Source organism: Pituophis catenifer, unplaced genomic scaffold, assembly GCF_029215685.1.
Source record: "Pituophis catenifer annectens isolate HBS135680 unplaced genomic scaffold, rPitCat1.0.hap2 SCAF_2, whole genome shotgun sequence".
Lineage (NCBI taxonomy): Eukaryota > Metazoa > Chordata > Lepidosauria > Squamata > Colubridae > Pituophis > Pituophis catenifer.
The window spans coordinates 189,878,319-189,905,052 of NW_027256882.1; the positions used below are offsets into that span (position 1 = coordinate 189,878,319).

Genomic DNA, 26,734 nt, shown 5'->3' on the forward strand with positions numbered 1-26,734 from the left:
AAGAGTCTAGAACTGATAGAGAGTTGTATGAGAACTAGAAGGGAATAGGCATTCTCACTTTGGGATTAAGATGATATAATTAAAATTCACAGGATCATGAATTTTGTCTACATATACAATCCTCTGCAAAGCCTTCCTTCCTACAGAGCTTCATGCTGAATGCAGAAATTGCTCATAAGGGACCATGCAAAATGTTCGAAGCAGAATTAGCAGTTTCCAATGTCCAGTTTAGCAACACTGAATAGAACTTGTGAGAATATATAAATAAACAGTTGTAACTAACAACATAAATGAAATATTTTATACATCAGTTAAAAAGAACAGTCCAAAATAACAAATAGAAAGGGTAGAACTATTGTGCCACATTATAACAAGTATCTTGACATAAGAATGCTCCTGCAGGTTTTATTTCCCGCTGAAATCTTAAAGGAAATCTTCCTTAGTTTCCATTGCTCATAATGTGCCCTCTCTTTCCCATTGTACATCAACAGAACTACCCAAAACCGCACTTTCTCTTTTTGCTATAGTAGATTGGCTATTTCCCCCCCACACACACACACACTTTTTAGAGCATTGAGCGTAAAGTCTTATAAAGGCTTACAAGTGTTGCTTTGTTCCTTTAAATCTCTTTCAAAAATGGGGGCATATGTGTGAAATCATTGTCATTCTGTATGGAGGATTGAGGTTTTTAATGGGCATGCTTTGGAAAAAAAACTAAAAATCCCCCAAACACTAACATTAAAAAAAAAAGAAAACCAGTTTGATTTGAGGGATCTCTAAGGGTATCGCACACAGCCTGTCATCAGTTACAATATCAAATGCCTCATCTGGCACTTAAGGTTCTGATAGACGATGAAAGAAAAAAGGCAGTATATTATCTTCAATCACCCACCTGAGAAAGTTAGGGGGAAAATCCCAAGGAATCTTTGCCAGAAATCACGCTATCCTTTCCTATTCTCTAACATCTGAGCTGAAGATAGAATTCATATCTGGTAATAAAGCATAACGAGAAGGACCTTGACAGACATGTAGGAATCATTATCTTGGAAAAAGGGGCTCAAACATTACTTTTGGATGCAGCTCAAGTAGACAGCTCTCTAATTCACTGAACTATAAGGAAGAGGATGAAATATGCACAGTCAGACTTGCAAGAGTCTGGCATTATAGTCAATAAAAGTAGTTTCAGCCTACCTGTGGAATTGATTTCCTTAACATTTGTACTTTAAAATACTTTATCCGATTCCTATGGCTTCTTATGCCAATTTTTCCCTATTCCTGTTAATTAGAAATGATGTGTGTATTTTTTTAAAAAACAAACTAAATTGAGAAGTTATTTACTTATTGCAAACTAATTTTACATTTTCTGATATAGAAAAATATGAAGAACTTCATAGAATAATTCCATATTTTATTATAAAATGTCTACAGAAAAAGGAAATGCTTATACATAAAAATTATTTTTAAAATCTCAAAAATATGAGCTTACAGAATATGGCAATTGAATCAAGGAGTGGAAGGGGGAGGAAGTCTTTTAAAGAAAACGGTTTCAGGAGGGATTGATTTGTTAGATGTTTTCAGCAAATGCCACAAAGAATCTTATTGTTCTATGATAAATTTGCTTTTTCATCAGAGGCCACAAGGCTGTTCTGTTGATATGGCTCAGAAGTCTGGATGGCTGGTTTGCTCAGGTTTGCACATGCAAGATTTAAAAATGCATTGGAGGAAAGGCTACATAGTATGTACCCTACCCAGCCATGGCCCTTCTTGACTCACAGTCCACATTTCTGTAAATGGGAGATGGCTCTTTGCCATGTATTTGCTCAGATTACCCCTCTGGTGGTTTCTTTGTTAAAAGAGAAACAGAAGTACAGTATGTGGAGAAGGAAGGATAGGGAAAGAAGGGTGTATTTATCATCCACCTGCATAGTAGCCTTTGATTAATGTTGGGAATCTAAAATCTAAGACCGAGAAATTACCTAACTTCAAAAATATTTCTCTTCTGTAGAAATAATAAATACACATCACCGGGAATTTGCTCTCAGATTCTGATTCTGTATGTGCCAAGCAAATCTGATCTTCTTTATGTCTCTGTACAAGTTATGATATTGAGTATTTAATTTTAGCTTCCATTCATAAATCTGTCATGAAGTAATAATTTTGTTGTTAAAATCTTCTGGATACCTGCTGTCATATTTTAAACTCTGCAATTTCTGCAGAGATATCTGTTCATTTGAAGCAAATCTTGTAGTCTGACTGAAATATTGGATTTATTTATTTTATTTAATCACACATATAGTAAAGTGATCTTAAGTGGCTTACAATAAAAATAATTCAACTACAACTACAATTAAAAGACATCAACAATATTATTAACTACAAGATAGTGAAGAAAATTGGTGTTAAAAGCAGATGAAATTATTTGCATGTGGAACCCAAAGCATACCTCTTCCACAAGACCTAATGGAATGAGCAGATGTAATCAGGTCCTCAGATATCCTGGTCCCATGCCATGAAGGGCTTTAAAGGTCAAAAACAGCATCTTCAATCGGACCTGCAAACTAACTGGCAACCAATACAGCTTTCACAGCAGAAGTGTAACGTGTGCACATATAACTCTATCCACGTCATTGCATTTTGCACCAGCTGAAATTTGTGGATGCTCTTCAAGGGCAGCTCTGTCTAGAGTGCATTACAGTAATCTACTCTGGAAATAATGAGGGCATGAGTAACTAAGAGCAGAGCCTTTTCTTTTTCTTTTCTTTTGTTTCCTTTTTCATAATTAATTGGTGAGCAAGTATAGTACAATGAACTTCAGAAATTCGGTAATTATTGACTTCTGGCTGACATTGTGGCAAGATTGGACGTGAGGAGTGTCTCTCTGTGCTCCTGCGCTGAGTTCTCCCTGTTGGAAGGTTCCAAAAGGAGCTAAAGCCACCCTGTAAGGGTGGCGAAGAAAAGAGGTGCCCTGCAGGTCACGGAGAGTTGCAACTCTCCCGTTTGACCCAGGGCTTCCTTCCCTCTCATCCACGATGAGGAGTAGAGGCAGCCATCATGGCTGCCATGAAGCTGGGACAGCCGAGGCAATGAAGAAAGTGTAGGAGCAGTGTTGATGAACAGTGATTGGAACTGGGTGAGATGATTTCTTTTTTACCTAGAACCTAACCCTAAAAGGAAAAAAAATCCAGGAAAAGAGACTATCTGCTAAAGCAGCAAACAACTACTTAGAGAAAAATCCCAGACCCGAAAGAAAGGAATGAAGGAGAGAAAAGTAAAAAACCTTTAAAACATAGAAAATTGGACTTTTAAACAGGGTAGGCGCCATTTTGGAAAGGCATTTTAAAATGCTGGAACTATCTACTTAAATAACTGACTTTGCTTCCATAAATCAAATTAAAATTGGATTAAATACTTGTCAGATTTGAGACAACGCTGAAATTTGAGGCCCCTGAGGGTGCCACCTACTGATGAATGGAAAATATACCATACTCCTACAAGCCTGGGGAAATTTCTGATAAACAACATTTATTTGGAGGACTGTGGTGATACCTACTGTTCTATATTTATCTACTTTATGATTACTGGAGGTTCAACTGCAAGAACAAGAAAGATGTCTAAGTAAAGCGACTCTTGAATATTAAGATATACGACTAAACTTATAGAGTGGGCTTAAGGAGATATTTGGAAAGCTTCCTGGACTACCTAAATGGAACTGATTGAATAATCTTGGGATATAAAGAACTATGATTATTGTACTCTCTGAGGAGCAACATTAGGCCTGAATATATGGTTTTTGGACTATTGAGCAAGAGTGGGACTTACTAAAATAAGATGAGATGCTCCACCAGGGCAAAATGAGTGGAATTTTAAAAGAAATGACATCATGCTTCAAACTAAAATTTAAATTTAGTCTTATGTCGAAGTTTGCAATATGTATGTGCATGCATACAATTTATCTGGTCAATGCATTAAAACCTATATGATTAGTTAATTGATTTTTTATCATTGAGTGGCCCCTCAGCATTTTATTTGCTTTAGGAATTAAATTAAGGAAATTAAGGAAGTATAGAAAACATATCTAGGAAGTACAATTATTCTTCCCAACTAAGATTTATATTTTCTATTGCAGACAGTTCGTCATGGATTTCCATATCTGCCCACTGTCTTAGCTTTTGACCCAGTTCAAAAGATTCTGGCTGTTGGGACAAGAACAGGTGCAATACGAATGTATCCTTTGCTGTTGTGCAGTATGATAGTTTCAACTACGTTTTACATTTTTATCAGTTTGTTTCATTTCATCTTTATTCAGATAAATACAAAATAATTTTAAAACGATGCTTGCTATTGTTTTTTGTGACAGTATAAACCAAAATTTGCTTCTGGTTCTATGTGCAAGTGCTGATTCTGGGATCTCACTTCGTTTCATAATTATGGACTTGATCTTCTTTTGGAACTTGTTTTGTCTCAGCCACTGTGGAATCTCTGAAGGATGAAGTCTGCATTCAAGAACTACAGATGGCATCTGGAAAAGATCATGATTACATATCATATCATTGGGAAGAAATAAGCATTTTGAATGAGTAGTGGGAGATTATTTTATCATGCTTTATACTCCACATAATCCACATAAACAATTGTATCCATTTTAGTATTTGCCAGATTTTCTGCTTTGGAACAGAGTGATGCTATCAATATCCAGACATTTGATTATTTGATTTAGATTTTTATTTCAATTATATAGAGAACATCTTCATCCATAATTCTTCCCAAAGACTATTCTCATTCAAGTTAGAAAGTGCCAGCTGAAATTGGACTTCAGTCTGGGTTCCAGTCCTTTTGGCTAACTTCTGAATCACCGTAATTGTCAACATCTGAGATATACAAAACACTTAAAAATACCAACACTGGGCAGAAATGTATTCCAGAAAAGTCACCTTAATAAGAATCAAGGATGCTCAGTAGCTCTAAGAGCTATAGGATATTACTTGTTCAATGTCCCAAAGGTGCTTTTCGGGAGGCAACTGGACTTTCTTGTTTGGTATTTTATTTTTTGAAGACATCTCGCTTCTCATCCAAGAAGCTTCTTCAGCTCTGACAAGATAGTGGGGAATGGAAAGATTTATATTCCTTGCAGACAGCTGATAATTTCCATCCTTTTAGAGGGTCCTTGAAGCACTTGGAGGTTTATCTGTGTCCTCAGGGTCACCTGAGAGTGCTCCTGGTTCCTGTAGTCTGCATTTTTTCCTCTGGAAATCTATTCTTACTCCCACACCATTCAAAGGGTGTTCATCCCAAATTATATAGCTAAAAGTGTATAGAGATTTTTAGTCATCCAGGTCATGGTTGTCCCAAAAGCACAACATACTTGTTCAATGGAATAATATTACTAATATTGGGGTAGGGTGAATAAATTTATCTGTATGAATCCTTAGGACTCATAATCTAGGATGAAAATAAACTCTAGAAATCTCTAAACCTTTTCACAGTCTGCTTTTAATTAGTAAAAGCAAAGATTAATTCTGCTTTAATTTCTCTTATTTCAGCAATCAACCTAAGCAATCTGATCCTTGACTATGGTACTTAACAGATTGGGCAGGCCAGGTGTTGATTGCTATTGTCAGCATGAAAGTGGTGCTGCTGTTCTGCAGCTTCAATTTTTAATTAACGAGGTAAGGCTTCATTAATAAGAATTGTGCTACAGTGACACAGTTTTAGTCACTGTGGTCTCAGAAAGTAAGTCTTTGAAGTAAGAAAGATATTAATGAAAACGAAATCTTGATCTAGATTGCCTATTATTCACACAAGTCTGTTTCTTTGGCTTTTTACTGTTTATAAATGATAGCTAATGCTATCAAAATTTAGGATAAAAATTTGAATAGCTCATAATGGGCAAGTATACTACAGATCTTTTATTTCCATATAAATTCTACAATTCCATTGTAATTTTTTCTTTTTTCTTTTTTTGCTGTAAGTCACCCAAAGTCATTGGATATAAGACGGGCTGCAAATAAATTCCATAAATAATAAACAAAAAATTAATTATAAATATAATAAATATTTAAATTCAAAATAAATGCACAATAAATATATCCTAAATGTGTACCACATATACCTCCTAGATGGTGGGATACAGATAATAATATTTAGGCTTTCAATCTAGAATCTAAATTAGAGACACTAGATTAGTGGGAGAAATACTGGGCTTCAGATGAGCTTGTGGCATTCTGCTTAAAATGTGCTGCAACTGTATCAGTATTATCCTTGGGGGTTTTTTTTAGCAGGGAATGCTGCATGTCAATGAATATTATGAGGTATTAGTCTATTCCTTCTCAGTCTGATTAAAACCATTCAAAGCTTTGATTGACCAAAACTGTGGTGGGCAGCAGAGCACAGCATATGAGCCAATCTATGATCATCATGACTTACAAAGAATGTAACTTGGAATATAAGAGGAGAAAATTTAAAGAGAATGAATTAATTAACAAAATGGGGAAATAAATAATAAGATTTCTACCTATGACAGAGGAAGCGTATATTGAAGGTGATTTGATGTTATTTATTTATAATTCATGCTTCTTATATGCCTATCTCAGAGAATGGCTCTGGGCAGTGGGCAGTTACCGAGCCGTGTTAAGTAGAGTTGAATATGGTGAATATAGAGCCTCGGTGGTGCAACGGACTAAGTGCTGTTAAGTGCTAGCATTTAGCTGCCAGCTGCCTGCAATTAGTGCGAGTTCGAATCTCACCAGGCTCAAGGTTGACTCAGCCTTCCATCCTTTCGAGGTAGGTAAATTGAGGACCCGGGGTAAATTGTGGGGGCAATAAGCCAGCTTTGTATAGAACAACACCACTTAGGGGGCCCCGAAAGCCCTAATAAGCAGGTATATACATAAAAGTATGCAGGCTATTGCTATAATGCATTGTAAGCTGCCCTGAGTCTACAGAGAAGGGCGGCATATAAATTGGACTAATAAATAAATAAATAAATATGCAAAAAGTGAAGGATAGTTACAATGAACTAAGGGACTAAAATGTATATCCAAAAGTATGAATCAATCCCATCTGGATTATTCTGGTTGTATATGAAAGGAGAAATTTTTAGGCTGTTAATAGTTACATGCTATACTCCAAGGAACTATGATAATTAAAAAATTACATATTGGTTTTGGAGAAAATTGTGGGGGAAAATGTGATCTAGAGGAAATACTCTCATTAGGTGAATGGATGGTGAAAATTAAATAAGAGGATACAGACAAAGTGAGCCATTTGGAGACCCCAAAATGAATCAAAGTGATTCTTTGATGAGCATTTGGTTGGTTGGTCTGCAGGTTTCAAATTGACAGTTTAAGCATGAAAGCTGACTGGATGACTTTTGGCCAATCACTCTTTCTCAGACTTCCCATCCTCACAGGGTTGTTGTGGGAAAAATACAAAGAGGAAGGAATATGAGGTATGTTTGCCACCTTACTTATAAAGTAATACAAATACTTCTTGACTTACAACACTCTGTTTAGTGACTGTTCGAAGTTACAACAGCACTAAAAAAAGTTACTTCTGACTGTTTTTCACACTTATGACCATTGCAACATCCCCATGTCACATGATCAAAATGGGTTTGAGTACGTGGGGATCCAGGATCTGGGACTTTGTCATCTTTGACTCTGGATGGGGTGGCACTGCCCCAGAAAGACTCAGTCCTCAACTTGGGGGTTCTCCTGGACCCATGACTCCTGTTTGAGGAACAGGTGGCAGTTGTGGCTAGGAGAGCCTTTGCACATCTTCGTGTTCTACACCAGTTGCAGCCTTTCCTAAGCCAGGATTCCCTGTGCTCAATCATTCAATCCGTAGTCATCTCACAACTGGACTATTGTAATGCACTCTACATGGGACTACCCTTGAAGACCATTTGGGAGCTACAGCTGGTGCAAAGTGCAGATATAGAACAGCAACATATGTTCCAAACTACCTTTTTAAAATTGCCATTTTCCCAGGAAAGTCTGCATAATTATAATAAAACAAAGTATGTTCTTTTCTCATTAGGGTGCTTTGATTAGTGCAAGTTCAGATGACATGCTTCATTTGTGGAATCTAAGACAGAAACGGCCAGCAATTCTTCATTCCCTGAAATTTAACCGAGAACGGTAAGGCTCCAAAGGTTTTTGAATCTACTTATCTGATTTGACTTTTGGGATACTGAAACCTTATTCATTATATTTATGCAGGTAAGCTTAAGCAACATATGGGCCAGATGAACCAGGGGATAAAGGGGCCCATGAGTCCAAGCACCCTCGCCTCTGACCTAATTCACAATTTTTTAAAATCTTCAAATAGTACTATTCTTCAAATAGTATAGGCACTATTCTGTCCAAGCATTTTGCATGGAATGAGCCAGTTTCCACTTTTCACATTCTTTGTCTGAAGCCATCCTTGACAGATTTAAGTATAGTATTATAGAAATAGCATAAATAAGTGTAGCCTTCAGAAGGACATCCTAATTTATTCTGAATCAAATTTCTGCTCTATATTGTAGAAATAATTTTAATGTTGCTGAAAGGTTAGTGCAGCTTTGAATGTTAATGTAGTTGTGATTTGACAGTAGAAGATGCAGCCCACAAATAATAGTTTTCATCCCAGCTCAGATTCAGTGGCATATAAAGCAACATTTTAAAATGTAGTTCATAAATACTAATCTAATTATTTAATTATTTATTTAATAATTTAATTTTCCTTGGGCAAGCCTGCCTGTCTTGATTATTTGATAAGCAGTAGGGCAATGTCTGCAGGAGTGGGGACTGTAACTTTGCCTTCAGAATTTTTTACATAAACTCAGGAAAGAAACTGGTGACTGTGCTTTTTATTTTTAAATATAGTTTGTAGTAATGGCTTTAGTATGGGTTTATATGTTTGTTGTTTTTAGTTGAATTTGTTTACCATGCTTGATGTTGTTTTTAATTGTTGTGAACTACTTAGAGTTACACATATGAGATGGGCATCTATATGAATTGAACAAAGAATAAAATATATAATAAATAGTAAACGTAAGTATGCGCACGTGCACATACACAAGGAGGTGAGGCCATATAGATCAATTCTGATCTATATGGTCTGTAGATGGCAGATTCCACTTGCATCAAATCATTCCAAAGGTAACATGGTCCCAAGATATCACAGCCTTGACTTGGACCCAGCAACCAATGCTGCAACCCAGCAACCCAGCAACTCCCCCAAAATGGGGAGTTATTTCATGCTGGGCTCCAGCATGAATCCAAAAGCTCAGAAGTCAAAACTTCTGGTCCCAGTGACCAACCCAAATTGCACCCTGCAACATTATCCTAGGACACATATATTCGCCTTCATTCATTATTTTCCTTCTTTTAGGCAGGCAGATGCATTCCACAACAGTAGTTTCTACAGTTTTCGAGGTTAGACTCATGTAAAAGTGATTTGTAGAGTAAGCTCAAGTTCACAAATGTGGACAAGGTTCTTGGGAAATTTAGCCAAGCACACCGTGTTTCCCCGAAAATAACCTTATTTTGAACCTCAAAATAAGGCCTTGGCGTTATTATCGGGGGGAGGGTGTCTTATTATTTTGGGGGTGGAGGAGGTGGCGAGCATGGGACTGGGTGTCCCGTCATTGCTGCCTCCTCCCCTCCCTGTTCTTTGCACTGGCTGAGCTGCTGGCCGCCGCTGCCCTGAAGTGTCCTGCCGCCGCCGCTGCCTCGTGGAGCAGGACTCTGCAAGGCTTGTTGTGCCATTGCATGAACTGCAGCACCGCCACAAACTTCATCATATTGGCACAGCTGGTGTCCTGCCACTTGCGGCTGTGCCGGTATGTCAAACCTCGTGGCAGTGCTGCCATTCATGCGTGCAACGGCACAAGCCTTGCAGAGTCTTGTTTCGCAAGGTGGCATCAGCAGCGCAATGAGTCTCACAAAGACTCATTTCTGACAGGTGGGGTGGGAGAGAAGCAAGATGCGTGAGGCAAGACATGGTTCCCCTTGCCGTCTCTTCTCCCCTCCTCACCCCCCCCCAAGCAAGGCTCCTTCCCCTTGCTTAGCCACCTGCCCCCTTTATGGATGCAATTTGGGGGTGGCAGGTGGGGTGGGCGAGAAGCTGGACATGCATCTTACCTTTCAAGTTCTGTGATGTTCCTCGCCGTTGTGTCCAGGGAAACACGTTGTAAAAAAACCCCTTCTTGCGAATTCAATCAAACTTCTTGAACTCGCGAGAAGTTTTCTTTTACAGTGTGTTTCCCTGGACAAAACGGCGAGGAACGCCACGGAGCTGGAAAAGTAAGATGTGCATCTTGTGGCCCAGCATGTCCCGTCCCATCCCACCCCAATGGCAACAGCAGCCTGGCTGCTTCCCTTCCCCATCATCTCTTTATCAAGAGGGGTGGCAGGGGAGGCAGGGGAGAAACGAGATGCGTGGAGCGAAACATGGCTCCCCTTGCTGTCTCTTCTCTCCCCCTCCCTTGCTGGGCATGGCAGGGCTCCTGCCCCTTACTTAGCCACCCTCCCCCTTTAGGGATGCAAAAAACTTTATTGAACTTGCGAGAAGGTTTTTTTTTTACATCTTTCCCTGGACATAATGGCGAGGAATGTGATGGAGCTTTAAAGGTAAGACCTGCATCCCGCTTCTCGCCCGCCCCACTTGCCACCCCCAAATTGCATCCCTATTGGGGGTGGGTGGCTAAGCAAGGAGAAGAAGCCCTGCCATGCCCGGTGAGGTGGGGGGAGAGAAGAGATGGCAAGGGGAGCCACATCTCGCTCCACGCGTCTCACTTCTCCCCTGCCCCACCTGTCAGAAATGAGTCTTTATGAGACTCATCGCACCGGCGCCTCGTGGAGCAGGACTCTGCAAGGCTTGTGCCATTGCACCCACAAATGGCAGCACTGCGGCGAGGTTCAACATACCGGTGCAGCTGCGAGCGGCAGCACACCAGCTGTGCCAGCATGATGAAGCTTGCAGCAGTGCTGCAGTTTGTGCATGCAATGGCACAACAAGCCTTGCAGAGTCCTGCTCCACAAGGCAGTGGCACTGGCGCGATGAGTCTCACAAAGACTCATTTCTGACAGGTGGGGCGGGGGAGAAGTGAGATGGGACACGTCAGGGCAGCGGCAGTCAGCTGCTCGGCTGGCACGAAGAACAGGGAGGGGAGGGCATGTCCCCCCCCCTTTCCTCCCTCAGCTTCGCCTCCTCACCTTGTGTTGTTTGTGTGGCAAGCAACCAGAGGAAATGGCAGGACTGGCTGCACATGCATGTAAGTAGTTGGTGTGGGGCTTTTTTTTGGTGTGGGGCTTATTTTAATGCATGCACTGAAAAGCCCGATTGGGTTTATTATCCAGAGAGGTCTTAATTTTGGGGAAACACGGTATGTGTTTTGGACTCTTGTCTGGATTTGAGAAGTTATAATTTCTTTCTTATGAGAAAGAGCAGTTCCAGTCTTGATACCATCTACAGTACCATGATAAATTTCTGGAAATACTATCTTTGGGCAGGTAAGCTTTGCTGTATTCAGATCATTCTTGAATTACCATCTAAAAAAGATAGTTTTGAGAATTTCTGTTCAAGGCCTTATAGAATGCTCTCTTACCCTTTCTTTCTCCCATGTATTTAGTTATAAGAAGTTGCCAAGTGAGGTCAATTGAGGATATATATTGCCACATCATTAATTTACAAAAGACTCTGCCTCTTTTTTTAATCTAATTTAGATGAGCCACTGAAATTGCTTACTCACCATTCCTGGCTACAGTGATAGAGTGGATGAAAGGCAAGAAGCTGAAATTCAGTCTAGAAACAAAGATCATATTAGTCTATGGTCTATTTATCTAGATGAATTATGTTCAACCTGTTCTGGATTAACAGATTTATATAGTACTTTTAAATTAATTATTTCCATTAAAAGGACAAGCACTCTCTATAGGATAAAGCACCCTTTCTCAACTAAGCTGTGCATCACCAGTTGCACTTCTTGGAAAAGGAGTGTCTTGTTTCAGTTGCCCTGATAACATTTTGTTTTGGTTACTGCAAGATATTTTACCTGGAGGTGAGTTTGACCGCTTGACCTATTGAATCATCCCCTGATTCCCAGTTAATGTTTGGGCCCAATACAAAATGCAGAATTAACCTACAAAGTTCTTCCACGTTCAGCATCATGTGTCAGGAAAAAAACAGCTCTTGTATAGGTTCTTCTTTAGACCTTGAGATCATCCCTGTGAACCTGCTCCAGGTGCCCATTCATGCCATGCTGTGGAGAGTGGCTGATCAAGCCTTAATGGATGTCTCATTTATTTTACTTTAATACTAGGCAAAGGCTTTAATATTCTCTGAGTTCAATTTTCATACCTGTTAGGTCTACTTTAAAATAATTTTAACATTTAATTTTTTTGTTTAATTTATCTATGACTAGGAAATAATAATTTTTACTCAGCACCCAAAAAATAATTCCATCATCATTCTAGGTTTTTTTTAAAATCTGAGTTTGGGGAAAAAGAACTATACCAACTATATCCATATTCTAGAAGATTAAAGTTAGAATTAAGATTGAGCGATTGGCATGAAACTCTTCTATTTTAAATGATTATGAAAATGATGAAACAGTGCATTAGTAGACATATAAAAGGAAAAAAAAGTCCTACAAAAGATAGATAACTCAAGGAAAGAAAGAAAAATAGATTTTTTTTCTAGATTTCAAACTGGACCTGTGATGACCTGGGACACGGCACAGAGATAACACAAAACAGCTGGCAGTTCAAACCGCTCCAAATTTCCCCAAACACTCCCACGTTTCTGGCAAATCCCAGAGTAGAGTGATAACAAATTCCCAAACACACCTAAAGCAGCCTTTGGCTTCAATTAGTCTAGCCTAGTGCTGTGTACACCAGGGCTGCACAGCAATAAATCCAACAGGGCAAATCAAGGAGTTCAAGAAGCAAAAGATCCAGTTAATTAGTCCAGAATGCCAGAAGGAATGCAAGGACTCTTGGAAAGTTCAAACGTCGGCACTCAACACTTCAGGAACTCAGCATTTGTTCCTGACAAATGCCCCTCCCCACAGCGTCTCCTTAAGTCTCATTCCCCAGGTGTGCTTTGTGAAGATGGGCGGGGCACTCTTCTCTCGAGCAGTCTGCTCAGTCTGCGCTGTTCACGCCTTGTCTCCACTCTCCAAGCTCTTGGATCAGGAGTCGGTGGTCCTTGCTCCTCACCTGAGCTCTGTCTCTCATGTCATCCTGCCCCTGTTCCTCCCTGCCTACAAGCTGTCCTAATTCTGAAAGTCCCTGGCCATTCCATTTTCTTCCGAAGACAATGAAGCTGCCCCCTCAATCTCTATTGGCTCAGGTTCCAGCTCATCTTCCCCGCAGATTCAGGCTCTGACGGGGGCATGACAAGACCTATGCTGCATGTCAAGCAAGTGTTATACCCACTCTACAAAAGACATTCCTGAGGAAAAGCTTAGGGGGGGGGGGAAATGCAAGAAATGAAATTTCGTTTTAAAGATGGTTGTCTATGGAGCTTCTCAGTCATCTATGTCATGGTTGTCCCAAAAATACTTTTTTTCCAAAGGAAACTGGTCTTTGTTTTTTCCTTGAAGACATTTTGCATCTCATCCAAGAAGCTTCTTTAGCTCTGACTTTAGAGCTGGTTATTGTGCATTTTGTTGCTTTCTCTTTAGATATATAAATTTAATCTAATTTAATTTAATCTAATACATGTATGCACAGAAAATAAAGCCATTGGCAAGAGCTTTTCTGGAATAGAAAATGTGGAGGCTACAGGGAGATTACCTAATGGAGTGCTGGAATAACCTGTAGCTTGGACTAAAATATCCCTTGCCAGCATTGTCTTGGACTGGTCAGGTTTTTCTTGCACTGTATTAATGTGAAACTGGCATTAGCACAGAAGAGTACCATAAGGATACAGTGTATATATATCCATCACAAATGTGGACCTGGAATGTGCCAGTCCTGATTAGGTTAACGGGATGAGAAAATTAAATAAATGTATGACAACCTCACAGCAGGATAAAGTGGTATCTTCCAGTTTTCTGAAATGTTGCATCTTCTCTTGAAGATCCAGGAGAGCAGAGGTAGATTGTAGGAAGTGAAGAGCATTTGATTTCAGTGATTGACCAGGAGCCATATGCAAACATGCATATGATATGAAGAGAGCCAGCAAGTTTATCTTTTCCCCTGAAGAGGTCATGAGGCTCCCTACTTCTTTGGGAATGTGTCTTAGCACTGAAGCAGAGTGCTATGAATCCCTCAATGTCAATGTCCTCCCTTGTATTATGGTAAAAGGATCCCTGTTGTACCGAAAACTTCTGTCTTTCATGAAAAAACAGCAGTGACCTGAAATAAGACACACTTGTGATATTGGTGCAAATATATCTAGACTGGGTATTTTATAGCTTGTCAGCCCAATATTTTGGTTTAGCTCTGGTCTTTCATGTCTGGTCTAGGAAAGTAATGGACAGATACTCTTACCTCCTTCATATTAATTACACTCAGGGGCCAAAATATTGCAAGGTGAGAGGAGCTAAAGAAAAAAGGTAGATGTGGATGAAAAGTCACTCTCAGAATGCCAAATCTTCCCAATAAGGAAAAAAAATGAAGAAGGGATGAATGTTTGTTGATGTTCTAGAGAAGCATGGTCCTGAGAATCTTAACTTTCATTTATTACAAACACAAAGACACACACACTAGATATGAGGTAAAATATGTTGTCACTGCTATATGTTCTTATTCCAAAAGAGAGGCGTTTCCACCCTTTTTGTTCAATTTTACCAATGTACAAATAGCAATCACTGATATATGTGGTGTTCAGAGAAGGCTATTTTGAGCTCTTGCCAATATGTCTGGATTATATATGCAGATGCTGCACAAATCATACCAGATGTTGAGCAATTAAATTAGCTCAGCTACAAGACAACCCAGTTGTTGTTATGTTCATTTTGTGACTGGGAATGATAGTGGAATCACATTGGAGTTACACTGAGAGTAGAATCTTTTTTTTACATAATGGTGTCCTTATTCTGTATTGGGGTCTTTTAGTCCAAAAGGCACTGATGCATGAATGATCATGAATAGTTTGCTGACAATGAAGATTCAAAACCTTCACTAATAATTTAGGCTGATATTTGTTCACTCCTTAGGAATAGACTTTAATTCAAAACTATGACCTGTTTTTCCTACACTAACAGTTTAACAACCACTATTTCATATGATCTGAGATGAGAAATGCAATATGTTGTTTTTAACTACATTTATATAATGTAATTGTGATGCTCAGCTGAGACCTTACTCTTCTTTATCTCCTCTGGAAAAGGTGCATCCAAATTCCTAATAAGAGCCATATTTCAGGTAGTGTCCCAAATGTAGTACTACGGTGGGAGGCAGAACTATCTAAAGTCAAACCTGGTGCATGGTCTTACAATTTAGCACATTGATTAAAACTACTCTTTTCCCCTACAGGCTTGAGTTCTCTCCTTAGAGGAGATAGTTTTGAATCAGTATGGTTCAGGACCATCACGTAAAAACTCCAGTATCTTGGTTTCTCCAGGGAAGTATTTTTGATGATGGGATATGATGTGCACTTAGTGCACTTAAACAACATATTAAAGATCTGGAAAACCAACAAAATAGGGCTGCTCTTCATAAGAAAGTTTTTTGTGCAGTCAATTTCCCTTTTTAAAGTAGTGAGATACCTATATCAAATAACTGTCCCCAAAATTTGAAGGGTATTAACCTTAGCACCCTGCAATACACTTCCCAAAGCTGATACAAAAAAATATGAGCTGAGATTGTGCCCCTGTGGACAAGGAGCCAATGAAACTAAAGCTCACAACTTTATACTGCATCTTCTATAAGGACTTATAGACGGGGTGAAATCCAGCAAGTTCTGACAGGTTCTGGAGAACCGGTAACGGAAATTTTGAGTAGTTTGGAGAACCAGCAAATATCACCTCTGGCTGCCCCAGAGTGGGATGGGAATGGAGATTTTGCAGTATCCTTCCCCTGCCACGCCCACCAAGCCACACCATGCCCACCAAACCACTCCCACAGAACCGGTAGTAAAAAAATTTGGATTTTACCACTGCTTATAGACTCACTTTATAATACCTCAACTAATAAAATATCCGAGAAATACTGATCTCTTTTATGTACAACTACTGTTATTGGATCAGTACAAAGTAGTTTCTCTGAATGTGGCCAAATTTTGTTATACTGTATGCAAAATTAGGTGGACTCTAACTGCCCACTAATAATTCACCACGAATCGTAATTATTTTGTCAAATTTTTATTTTTATTTTTCATTATTATTGTTTCTAATGCTTTTATTTGTACTGTTGGTCTGTGATTGTAATAAAAACTGATTGGTTTATATAATGTGATTGTCTTTTCTCCTAACACAGGATTACCTTCTGTCATCTACCTTTCCAAAGCAAGTGGCTCTATGTTGGAACAGAGAAGGGGAATACACATATTGTAAATATTGAATCCTTCATACTTTCTGGATATGTTATCATGTGGAACAAGGCAATAGAACTGTGAGTTTTGAATTGTTCACTAATTTTTCATTTTATTGCTATTCTGTAAAATGAAAATCAAATCCTCTAATCTACACCATAAAATGCTGTGGTGTTGTTTTTAATAATTCTCAACCTGATTTTTACTACAGTATTTGACTTTTTGCATTGTAGCAATGTATTCTCCTGAAAGCAAAGTACTACAACCCAGTCCCAATCTTGCTGCTGCAAAGTGAGAAGACAGAAGTTGCTTACTAAATGCTTTTTGTTCCACTATCTTTCTTTCCTTAGAACCTTGCAAGTTACATTCACGATTTTTGATATCACAAAGCCTACTTATCCATGTAGACCCCTTGAGCTACATAAAGATCTTAATCTGCAGAACACATTTAGGAAGCAGATTTTAGGAGAACTTAAAATGTCTGGAATTTAATATGTGAGAGGTGGGTCCATATGACTCACTGCTGCTTTGGAGCATGATTAGATGCCAGATGTAGTGAGTAAGTCACTAGTGAGATAATTTTCTCTGATGAACTACAAGATCACTGATAATGATAAGCATGGAGCTCTGCTATCCAGTCCATCAAGCTGTAGAGAGGGTACTGGGAATAGTAGCTGTCTGGCATAAGATATGGCTCTCAAGTTGAAAAGACTGTTTACCTGCAATATTAAAAGTTTGGCTTCCAAGTTGAACATGATCCAGTAGAGGGTCAGGTGCAGCCCACAATGCATCCTGATCTCCACTATATTTCTTTCTGTTGCTTCTCTCACGGTCTTTGCTTTTCCACTACTATGACCTCCAAATGTTAATTTTTTTCCTTATTTGGCTCTGTTTCTTTATCTACTATCTACTATGCTTACATTTGTGTTCCAAGCTGTTTTACTTGCTCTGCATTCCTGCAATCATTTCCCCCCTCTCTGTTTTTCTTGGTTTTTCTGAAGAGGGGGGGGTTTGCATCCTAATCGCTCATCTGTAACCAATTCTTCCTATAAAACAACCCTTCACCTTCTTTGCCCCTCAGGTACTGAAAGAATATTATTATTTTTCTAAGACAATAGTTCTGAAGACTACATAAATCCTGTTCTCAAATTATATTCATAGGACTTAATCTGCAATCCCTTGTTGCATTTTTCCACTTAATCCATCTGAATCTTTTTTTTAATGTGCAGAATTAAGTACAGTACTTGAGGTGGGATATGACCAATGCCAAATATAATGGAATTATTCCTTCCAATGATTTAGAAAGTTTACTTCTACTGAACGATCCCAAAATTACATTCACCTATTTAGGAAACATACTGCTCTACTAATTTATACAGTATTTCAACTTGTGATCCATTACTAGACTGGAACAATTTCCACTTGCTTTAATGATTTTTTAAATTTATTTATTTGTCAAGAACGTATTAGATAATAAGTATAAAGATGGATTGGATACATAAAATAGATACAAATAGAGGAAACATTAGGACAGGGACGGTAGGCACGCTGGTGCTCTTATGCACGTCCCTTATAGACCTCTTAGGAATGGGGTGAGGTCAACAGTAGACAGTCTTAGGTTAAAATTTTGGGGGTTTGGGGATGAAACCACAGAGTCAGGTAGTGTATTCCAGGTATTGACCACTCTGTTGCTGAAGTCATATTTTCTGCAATCGAGTTTGGAGCGGTTCACTTTAAGTTTGTATCTATTGTGTGCTCGTGTATTGTTGTGATTGAAGTTGAAGTAGTCATTGACAGGTAGGATATTGTAGCAGATAATTTTATGAGCTACGCTTAAGTCATACCAAAGGCGGTGTAGTTCTAAGTTTTCTAAGTCCAGAATTTCAGGTCTGGTGGCATAAGGTATTTTGTTGCAAGCAGAGGAGTGGAGGACTCTTCATGTGAAATATTTCTGCACACGTTCAATTGTATTAATGTCCGATATGTAGTGCGGGTTCCAGACAGATGAGCTGTACTCGAGAATTGGTCTAGCAAATGTTTTGTATGCTCTGGTTAGTAGTGTGATATTACCGGAGAAGAAGCTACGCAAGATTAGGATTACAACTTTTAATGCCTTTTTGATGATGTTGTTACAGTGGGCTTTGGCACTTAGATCATTAGATATGAGTACTCCAAGGTCCTTGACAGAGTGAGGGTCATCTACAAGGTTGTGTCCATTCAGTTTGTATTTTGTGTTCTGGTTCTTTTTGCCAATGTGTAAGGCAGAGCATTTGTTGGTTGAGATTTGGAGTTGCCAATTGTTTGAGCATTCCAACACAAAGTCAGGTTCTTTTTGAAGGGCAGCAGCATTGTCTGTGGTGTTAAATATTTTTACACGATCGGCAAAGAGAACGCAATTGCTTTTAATATGATTGCAAAGGTCATTTATGTATAGTATGAAGAGCGTTGGTCCTAGAACACTGCCTTGGGGAACACTGCTATTAACAGGTGCAGGATTTCATAGAACGCTCCCCATTTTTACCACTTGTTTTTTTTTGTTTTTGCTTTAATTTATATGCCACCCTTCTCCGGAGACTCAGGGCAGCTTACAATGCATTAAGCAATTAAGCAATAAGCAATAGCCTTCATACTTTTGTATATTTATACATAGTCAGCTTATTGCCCCCACAATCTGGGTCCTCATTTCACCTACCTTTGAAAGGATGGAAGGCTGAGTCAACCTTGAGCCTGGTGAGATTCGAACTTGCAGTAATTGCAAGCAGCAGATGTTAATAACAGTGCTTCAGTCCACTGTACTACAGGCTCTGTCTTGTTATCTGTTTGACAGGAATGCAGCTATCCAATTATCTAGGGGTCCAGAGATGCCATAGGATTTTAGCTTTAGAAGTAGTTTGTCATATACCACTGAATCAAAGGCTTTACAGAAGTCTATGTAAATTGCGTCTATTGCTTTGCCCTGATCGAGATTTGTAATCCATATGTTCTTGCAGTGTAGAAGTTGTAGATAACAGGATAATTTTTTTTCTGAAACCAAATTGTTTATTAGAGAGTAGGTTGTTTGTTTCTAGGTGGAGGGTAATGGAATGGTTAATGATTGATTCCATGACTTTGCAGGTGATGCAGCATAAAGAGATTGGTCTGTAATTTTCAAGTACGCTGGGGTCTTCCTTTTTGAAGATAGGGATGACCGTGGCTAGTGAACATAGTTTGGGTAGGGAGCTGGTCCTGAAGGATTTTTCAAGGATTATACTTAGAGGTCCTGCTTTAGTAGTGAAAAGCTTTTTTAAAAAGTATGCACATAGTCCATCAGGTCCGATAAATAGAGATGGTTTTAGTCTGCGTAATGCCTTTTCAACGTTATCTTCTGTGAAATCTATTTGTGTTAGATCGTTGTAGTTATTTGTGATATGACTAGGGAATGTTGGGCATGAGCCATTGCTGTTTACAAAGACTGAGCCGAAGAATGTGTTGAAGAGGTTTGCTTTAACTGCTTCATCATTGCATTCTTTACCATTAGGTCCTTTTAGGGGTGGGATGGATCTTGAATCTTTAAGTTTGTTGTTTACAAAATTATAGAAGGCATGGTTGGATTTCGTGCGCAGGAGGTTCTCTTCTTGTTTGGTGTGGTAATTGGTGCTTTCAGTCTTTATTTTTCTTCTATGAAAACCTTTGCATTTATCTCTATTAAATTTCATTTTATTATTTTCACTAACCTATGAAGATTATTCTCAATGGCATTCCAATCTCCTAGAACTGAGGTGCAAAAGTGCTATTTGGGGGCTACATGTGGTCTGTCCCTTTTGTTGTTCCCAGATCCCCCAGTGTAAAAGCCTCATTAAAAAAAAAAATAGCCCAAAGAGGTCCTTAAGCCTTTCAGATTCTTAAGACTCCAGTTTCATCCCCTAACATTCCTGAATGCCCTTTGCTCTGCCCTCTTTGAGAGGACAGCCTAGGCCTAGGGTGACTTTTAAGCTGATAGGTTTGTGAAGGAAATTTTACATGATTAGCTTGCCTATCCAATTTCCTATCTCCTTCAGATTTGATGAGAATTCGGTTAATCTTTCCAGCTCATTAAAAAACATTGGAAGAGTTCTATTCTCAAAAGAAGACCCTGTTTGTATCACATTTGAGCCCTTGTTATGACTTCCCAGAGCAGAAATAGCCATCAAGTGAAAAGTTGTTTTACACTTTTCAACTTCATTCTGTGAGAGGCACAGATTATAATTGTAGGATTGTCTTCCACATAAGTATGGGATCAAATGTGTGGGTCTTCTAAAAGAAGTTAGTGTTAATTATTCAATTATTTCAAGACCAGATTATTTGAAGGAGATTTCTGGAGAGAACTCAGGCAATTACCCCACACAGTTCTATCTTCAGTAGCATCTGTTCAGACTTGCATGTATTTGTCTCAGAGAAAAAAACAGTGTGACATAGAGCAGCCCACACATATCCATCAAAGGTTCAGCCCACTCCCTGTTGTTATGCATTTCCTGCTCTTAAATTTAAAATATAAGGGATGTAGCTTATCAAGTGCATTTATAGACATGAGCTTCAAATTTGATTCCCATAGTCTTACATTTATTTCTCCTAGCCCTAATGCAATTTTTCAGGAGCTTTTTACATGCAAAAATAAATCTCTCTCTTAAAATGGAGCTGTTAGCGGATAGGAGTTAGTTTTAAGGAGCCTGTTAGATAGTCCAGAGAAATTACTTTTTGGTCTGGGTCCAAAATAAGCACTATGAATTATATGCCTTCTCCTGGGAACTTTTAAACCAGCTGATTTATAGTTGCTTGTTATTGAGTCTGTGAGCAGCTTCCATTAAAATATGGAATAAATAAAATAAAATATTCAGCAGACAGGGATATTCACAGATAGAGAAATCAGACTGTCTGATATAAGATAGTCAACAAATGTGAGCAACATCCTGGACTCAACGTTTGAATTCTGTCCATTTGCTAAAAGTTTGTTACTGAAGAGTATTTTGATTTGTGAAAGATTTAGCTGGCCAAAAAAATGCAATATAAGAGACAGATTCAGCTAAAGCCAGGAGAGTGTAACTCTTTTTTTTTTTTTTTTTTGCATTAAGCAACAACATGTTAACCAGCATAGTTTAAAGGATTAGTCTGACCAGGATTACTTGTGTGCAGGAAAATAAAGGAAGAGAAACCAAGCACAATGTCATTTATAGGGCCTACCCCCCCCCAATTTAAAGCTAATCATCCAGAGGAGGCATTATCATCCTTATGAGCAGTCAAAGCAAAGCGTGCTGTTCAAGCTGCTTGGGAACAATTAATTGTAACAGCAAGAGCTAAAGAGCAAGCCATGTTGCTGGAGATTTGCAGCATCTTCCTAGGTTCCTGTAGCCTGCAAGTATCTAGGAGAACCATTTCTCAGAGCAATCTGTGGAAAAAATTTGCATTACCCCAGATATCTCATTAGCTACCAGTCGGTTTCAGAAAAATACAAACTAATTAGGCAACAGACATTTCAAAAGCCCCTAGGAGGAGATTTAATCCCTCCTGAATTGATTCTGAGCAATAATTGTTGGATTCACTCTTTACTTATATTGATAGATTACTTTGTATACCTAAAGAGAGGAAACTAGCTCTTATTATCCTATTTTCAAGAAGGATAGAAATTCCACAACAAAATTCTGTGCTAAAAGCTGCTGCCAGGCTAGAGGGAGAGAATATCTGAACAGCTGAACAGGCAGGCTTTAGACCAGCCTGGCCCACTTTGGTTTGGGCCTTCATGTTTTATCATTAGATCTAAAAATCCATGCTGTTCTCTAAAGCAGATTTATTTTCTGCCTTTGTACACTCTGAGCAGGCTTTCAGTTCAATATCTAGGACAGTGTTTTTCAACCTTTACATATCTTTACGATATGTGGACTTCATATCGTATTCCCAGAATTCCTCAGCCAGCCATGTTTGCCCTCATAGAGAATGGTTATCTAGCTAGTTCAATCGGATTTGTGATAAATGGTTAAAATTTTACACACATTCAAATTAAGCCAAAACCCACATATGAAGAAGACGACCATGTGAAGTCTTCCTGACATTCGTGTATGCCAATGTGGCAGGTGCAGAATAAACATCTCAATGTGTTGCATAGTTCAGTTTCCATGTCAGCATCTTACAGTTAGCTATCTCTATAAATACTGTGTATTTGCAACTAAGGTATTTTGTTTAATTATTTTGAAATTGATTAGTGAGAGCCATAAGTTTGGTTTGATTTGGTTTAAAAATCGAGTTTGGCTTGAGAGCTAGTGTGGTGCAGATATTAAGGTGCTGGCCCAGAAATCAAGAGACAATGAATTTGAGACCTCTTCTAGGCATGAAACTGCTGAGTCATGCCCAGTCCCCCTTTCTCAGCACAACCCACCTCGCAGGGTGGTGGTTGTGGGGAAAATAGAGGGGCAGAGCATTAGGTACGCTTCTTGCCTTGAGTGATATATAAAAAAGGTTGGATAAAAAAGAATAGTATCCCAAGGTTAAATACAGTGCACATTATAATTCTATATAATTTAGATTCACATGTATATAACTTAATAACATACAACCCATTATATATGTGTACAAGACAAGCCATTTTCCAAAGGTCACAGAAAAAGACTTGCTCTGCTTTCAGCACTGGGTTGTCTACCCTTTTAGTAATAATGCTTAGAGCCCAATCCTGTTGAGCTCTGTGCAAGTGCCACGAAGTGGTTCTGATGGAAAAGGTGTAATTTGAAATGGTGTGGGGGGGAGTGATGAAGTTAAACAGAAAAAAATAGCAGATAGAATTGCAACCATTTGTCTTGCATCAAATTCATCAAGCAGAGGCATGCCAGCTAGCCTGTTTGGCCTAATGGTTGAGGAACCAGGCTTGGAACTAGGAGACTCTGAGTTCTAGTGCTGCCTTTGGGCCAATCACTCTCTCTCAGCTGAACTCACCTCAAAGGGTTATTGATGGATGCTGCAGGAGCATGAGTATCATACAGACTTGAGATGAAAGATTTTGGTTGCTCATTCCTGGATAATTGCTTTATTGGAATCCCTCTTCTTTCTAGGTTTACTTTTGCTTAGAGCTTTTATAATTTGGCATCCTTCAGCTGTTTTTTACTCTAACTCCCTTAATCCACAGCCACAGTCATTTTTGGCCTATGTGAACTGTTTAAGTATGTGAATTTTTTAAAGTTAAGTCGCTTGGGAATATATTGTGCATATCTCTGAATCAGCCCTATTCCTAGCTTGTTAAAGAAGTCTTTTCTCCTAACTTAAAAATATCATTATTTTATAAAACATTTATTGTAGTTGTAGGATTCTTCTGGGCATCAGTTAATTTTTTAAAGCATTTTTTAATTGAAATATTCATAAGTATGGCTGTTTCAACAGTACAATCCTATGCAAACACCAATGAACATATGAGAATTTAGTTTCACATAATTCCTATTTTGGTTCAGTCCTCTACATCAGGCAGTTGTAAAGAACAAAAGTTTAAAATTGATAGAAAATCTTTAATATTAGTACCTAGGACAATTCCAAAGCTGATCATTAAAATATGTTCTGTGAGCAAAAATATGCTAACTCTATCCATTTTTTATTCGCTAGTTTCCTTAATAGACTTGGAATTCTGTAGATTGTGTCTTTAGCAAGGTATTTAACAAAGTACTACACATCATTCTGTTTAGCAAGCTTAATTAAGTATGAAAATTAAATGCGTATAGAATTCATTAAAAAGTCATTTAGTGGAGGATTCATTAGTTCCTCATCAAGTAGATTGAAAAAGATATTCAAAGACCTCTACTCTCTTCCTGGATCCTGTTTCTCTTTTCCTACTCTCTAATAATTTTAATGAGCATATTTCCTATTTTCTCACTGAAAGTAGGATCATATTCAGTTTCATTATGTAATAGTCACCATGGTTTCTTAGTTGACTTCCTCTAAAATTATCTGCTTGGGTTACAAAACAAAAATAAATTGTACTTGCTTTTTATAGTCTCAGTTTTGATTTGCAGATCAACGAAGACTCACCCTGGGCCTGTTGTGCATCTAAGCGATAGCCCAAGAGATGAAGGGAAAGTGAGTAAGAAGAACACAAGTATTTCTCACTATTTTTGTTTTAGCAGTTTTTGCCCTTTTGCTACAGTTAATTGGACAACTTAAACACACAAACATCCATAAAAAGCAGGGGTGAAATCCAGCAGGTTCTGACAGGTTCCGGAGAACTGGTAGCAGAAATTTTGAGTAGTTCGGAGAACCAGCAAATGCCACCTCCGGCTGGCCCCAGAGTGGGGTGGGAATGGAGATTTTGCAGTATCCTTCCCTTGCCACGCCCAACAAGCCACACCACGCCCAACAAGCCAAGCCCACAGAACCGGTAGTAAAAAAATTTGGATTTCATCACTGATAAAAAGTATGTAATGCTATGGACAATACAATATTATGGGGAAAAAATAATGTATACTCCTTTTGGGTAAGGTTAAACAACTTTTTAGTAAACAGAAATTTTACTGACCTGAACATACAAATACAGTAAATACTTCTGAACTGTGCAATGTATATATTAATATTTTGTAAGTAGGCTGTTGGTTCACTATATATTGAAAAATATGTATTTTCAATCAGTTTATTTTGTTTTGCTTAATGCAATGCTGTTTAATTGATGAATAAAATATTATAATATGATTCAATATAAATATTGATTTAAATTATTATTCCACCTCCCTTTAAGAGCAAAATGTCAGTCAGATCAGAGATGCTGCCTCTCCAAAGTCAGAAAGACAGTCTCCAATGGTCTTCCAGGGAAAAGTAAACTGGCCTCTGGGCTACCTGGAGAGACTCCAAGAGTCCAATTAAAGAAGGAAAACCAGAACTCTGCATCTCTGTCTTTCTCGGTAGATAAATCTTTAGCTCCATAACTAGTAAAAATAACTTGTTTCAGCTTCATAACTAATGAAAAGGCAAAACATCTGAAAGAAAACTATTTGTTTAAGTAGATATACTTAAGTAGATAAGTGAATCCCTGAATTCTGTAGCAGTAGAAGTTAATGAGAAAATTACCATGAAAAAAGTCAACTAACTGATCTTTCAAACAAAACAGGCTTCTTTTTTGCCTATCTTTTCCACCAGCTGAATGCCTAAACTTAGCAAGCCAAGATGGCACCAGGAGTCCCAGGCCACACCAGAAACTGCTCCATTACCACCTACTAAAAACCATGTATTCAGCTAAGCCATTCAATCATTAAAGATACCTTGAATTCTCCATACAAAGTATCCATAAAAGCATTTGAAAACTGGCAATAATTAAGTATCTCTTCATATTTAGATCATATTCAAATTCTAAACTTGAGAAAAATCTGGGTATCTCCTGGATTTGCAAATGGATGTTTCGTCTAATCAATATCCTGTATTCACAATCCTTTCTAAAGCTTAGCTAAAATGGTGGACCAGAATACTCCCTATCAAAGACTTATCAAACCAAGAACCAGACTACATCATTTTCATGATGGATACCAAACTGAAAGAATGAGGAGCTTTGAAAGTTTTGAAGCATCCTTGCCAATTTAGATCTGAATACTTCATACCACTAAAAAGTTGTGTGCTATTACAGGATGTATATGCCTTCCCAATCACAGATTCTGGGAAGCTTTGCCATTGCCTTCTAGGCTTCATTTTGAAATACCTTCTCCTAGATAGATTGACTTTTATACTCCTTATGCAGGTGGCTAGTTAGATTGATTCCTGAGAGTAAACACAGGTCAGCGGACAGAGACTGCTGCCTAGCTAATTTCTAGAGATTTTCAGTCATCAAATGATATTCACCAGATGACCACCTTGATTGAAAATGTATTATGAGGATGGTTCCTTTAATTGTGAACCCATTTGGGTGGGCTTTTTAAAAGATGTAATAGACTTCAAAGAAAAAGACATCTAGCAAACTTTCAGAAGAACTGAAAGCTACAATGTTTATGAATATGGAGTGTCATTTCTTACGTGGCTGAAATATAGTTTTAAAAAATACATCTGTGGATCTCATGATTTTTCTGTCTACAAATTTTTATTCTTCAAATTATAATTGTAAAATTACATGATATGAGAGCTTCTTTGCAGTTAAATTATAAAGATGGGCTTTAACCACAAGGCAAAGTAATATTTGGAGACCAGTCTTGAGGATATTATAAGATGTTTTTTTATGGTTTCCATTAATATCCTTAGTAATTATTTTTTAAGTATGAACCCTTTCTAATACTAAGTGCATAGTCCTCATCCCATACGCACACAT

General features: G+C 38.3%; 1 protein-coding gene across 1 annotated transcript in view; it reads left to right on the forward strand.

Annotated features, from left to right (window-relative positions):
* Positions 1–26,734, forward strand: part of STXBP5L (syntaxin binding protein 5L) — a 76,199-nt gene that overhangs the window by 807 nt on the left and 48,658 nt on the right. The window contains exons 2-6 of the mRNA XM_070935310.1: positions 4,127–4,224; positions 5,585–5,666; positions 8,038–8,138; positions 16,413–16,547; positions 24,468–24,531. Of these exons, the coding sequence (XP_070791411.1) occupies positions 4,127–4,224; positions 5,585–5,666; positions 8,038–8,138; positions 16,413–16,547; positions 24,468–24,531 (480 nt within the window). The remainder of the gene's footprint in view (positions 1–4,126; positions 4,225–5,584; positions 5,667–8,037; positions 8,139–16,412; positions 16,548–24,467; positions 24,532–26,734) is intronic.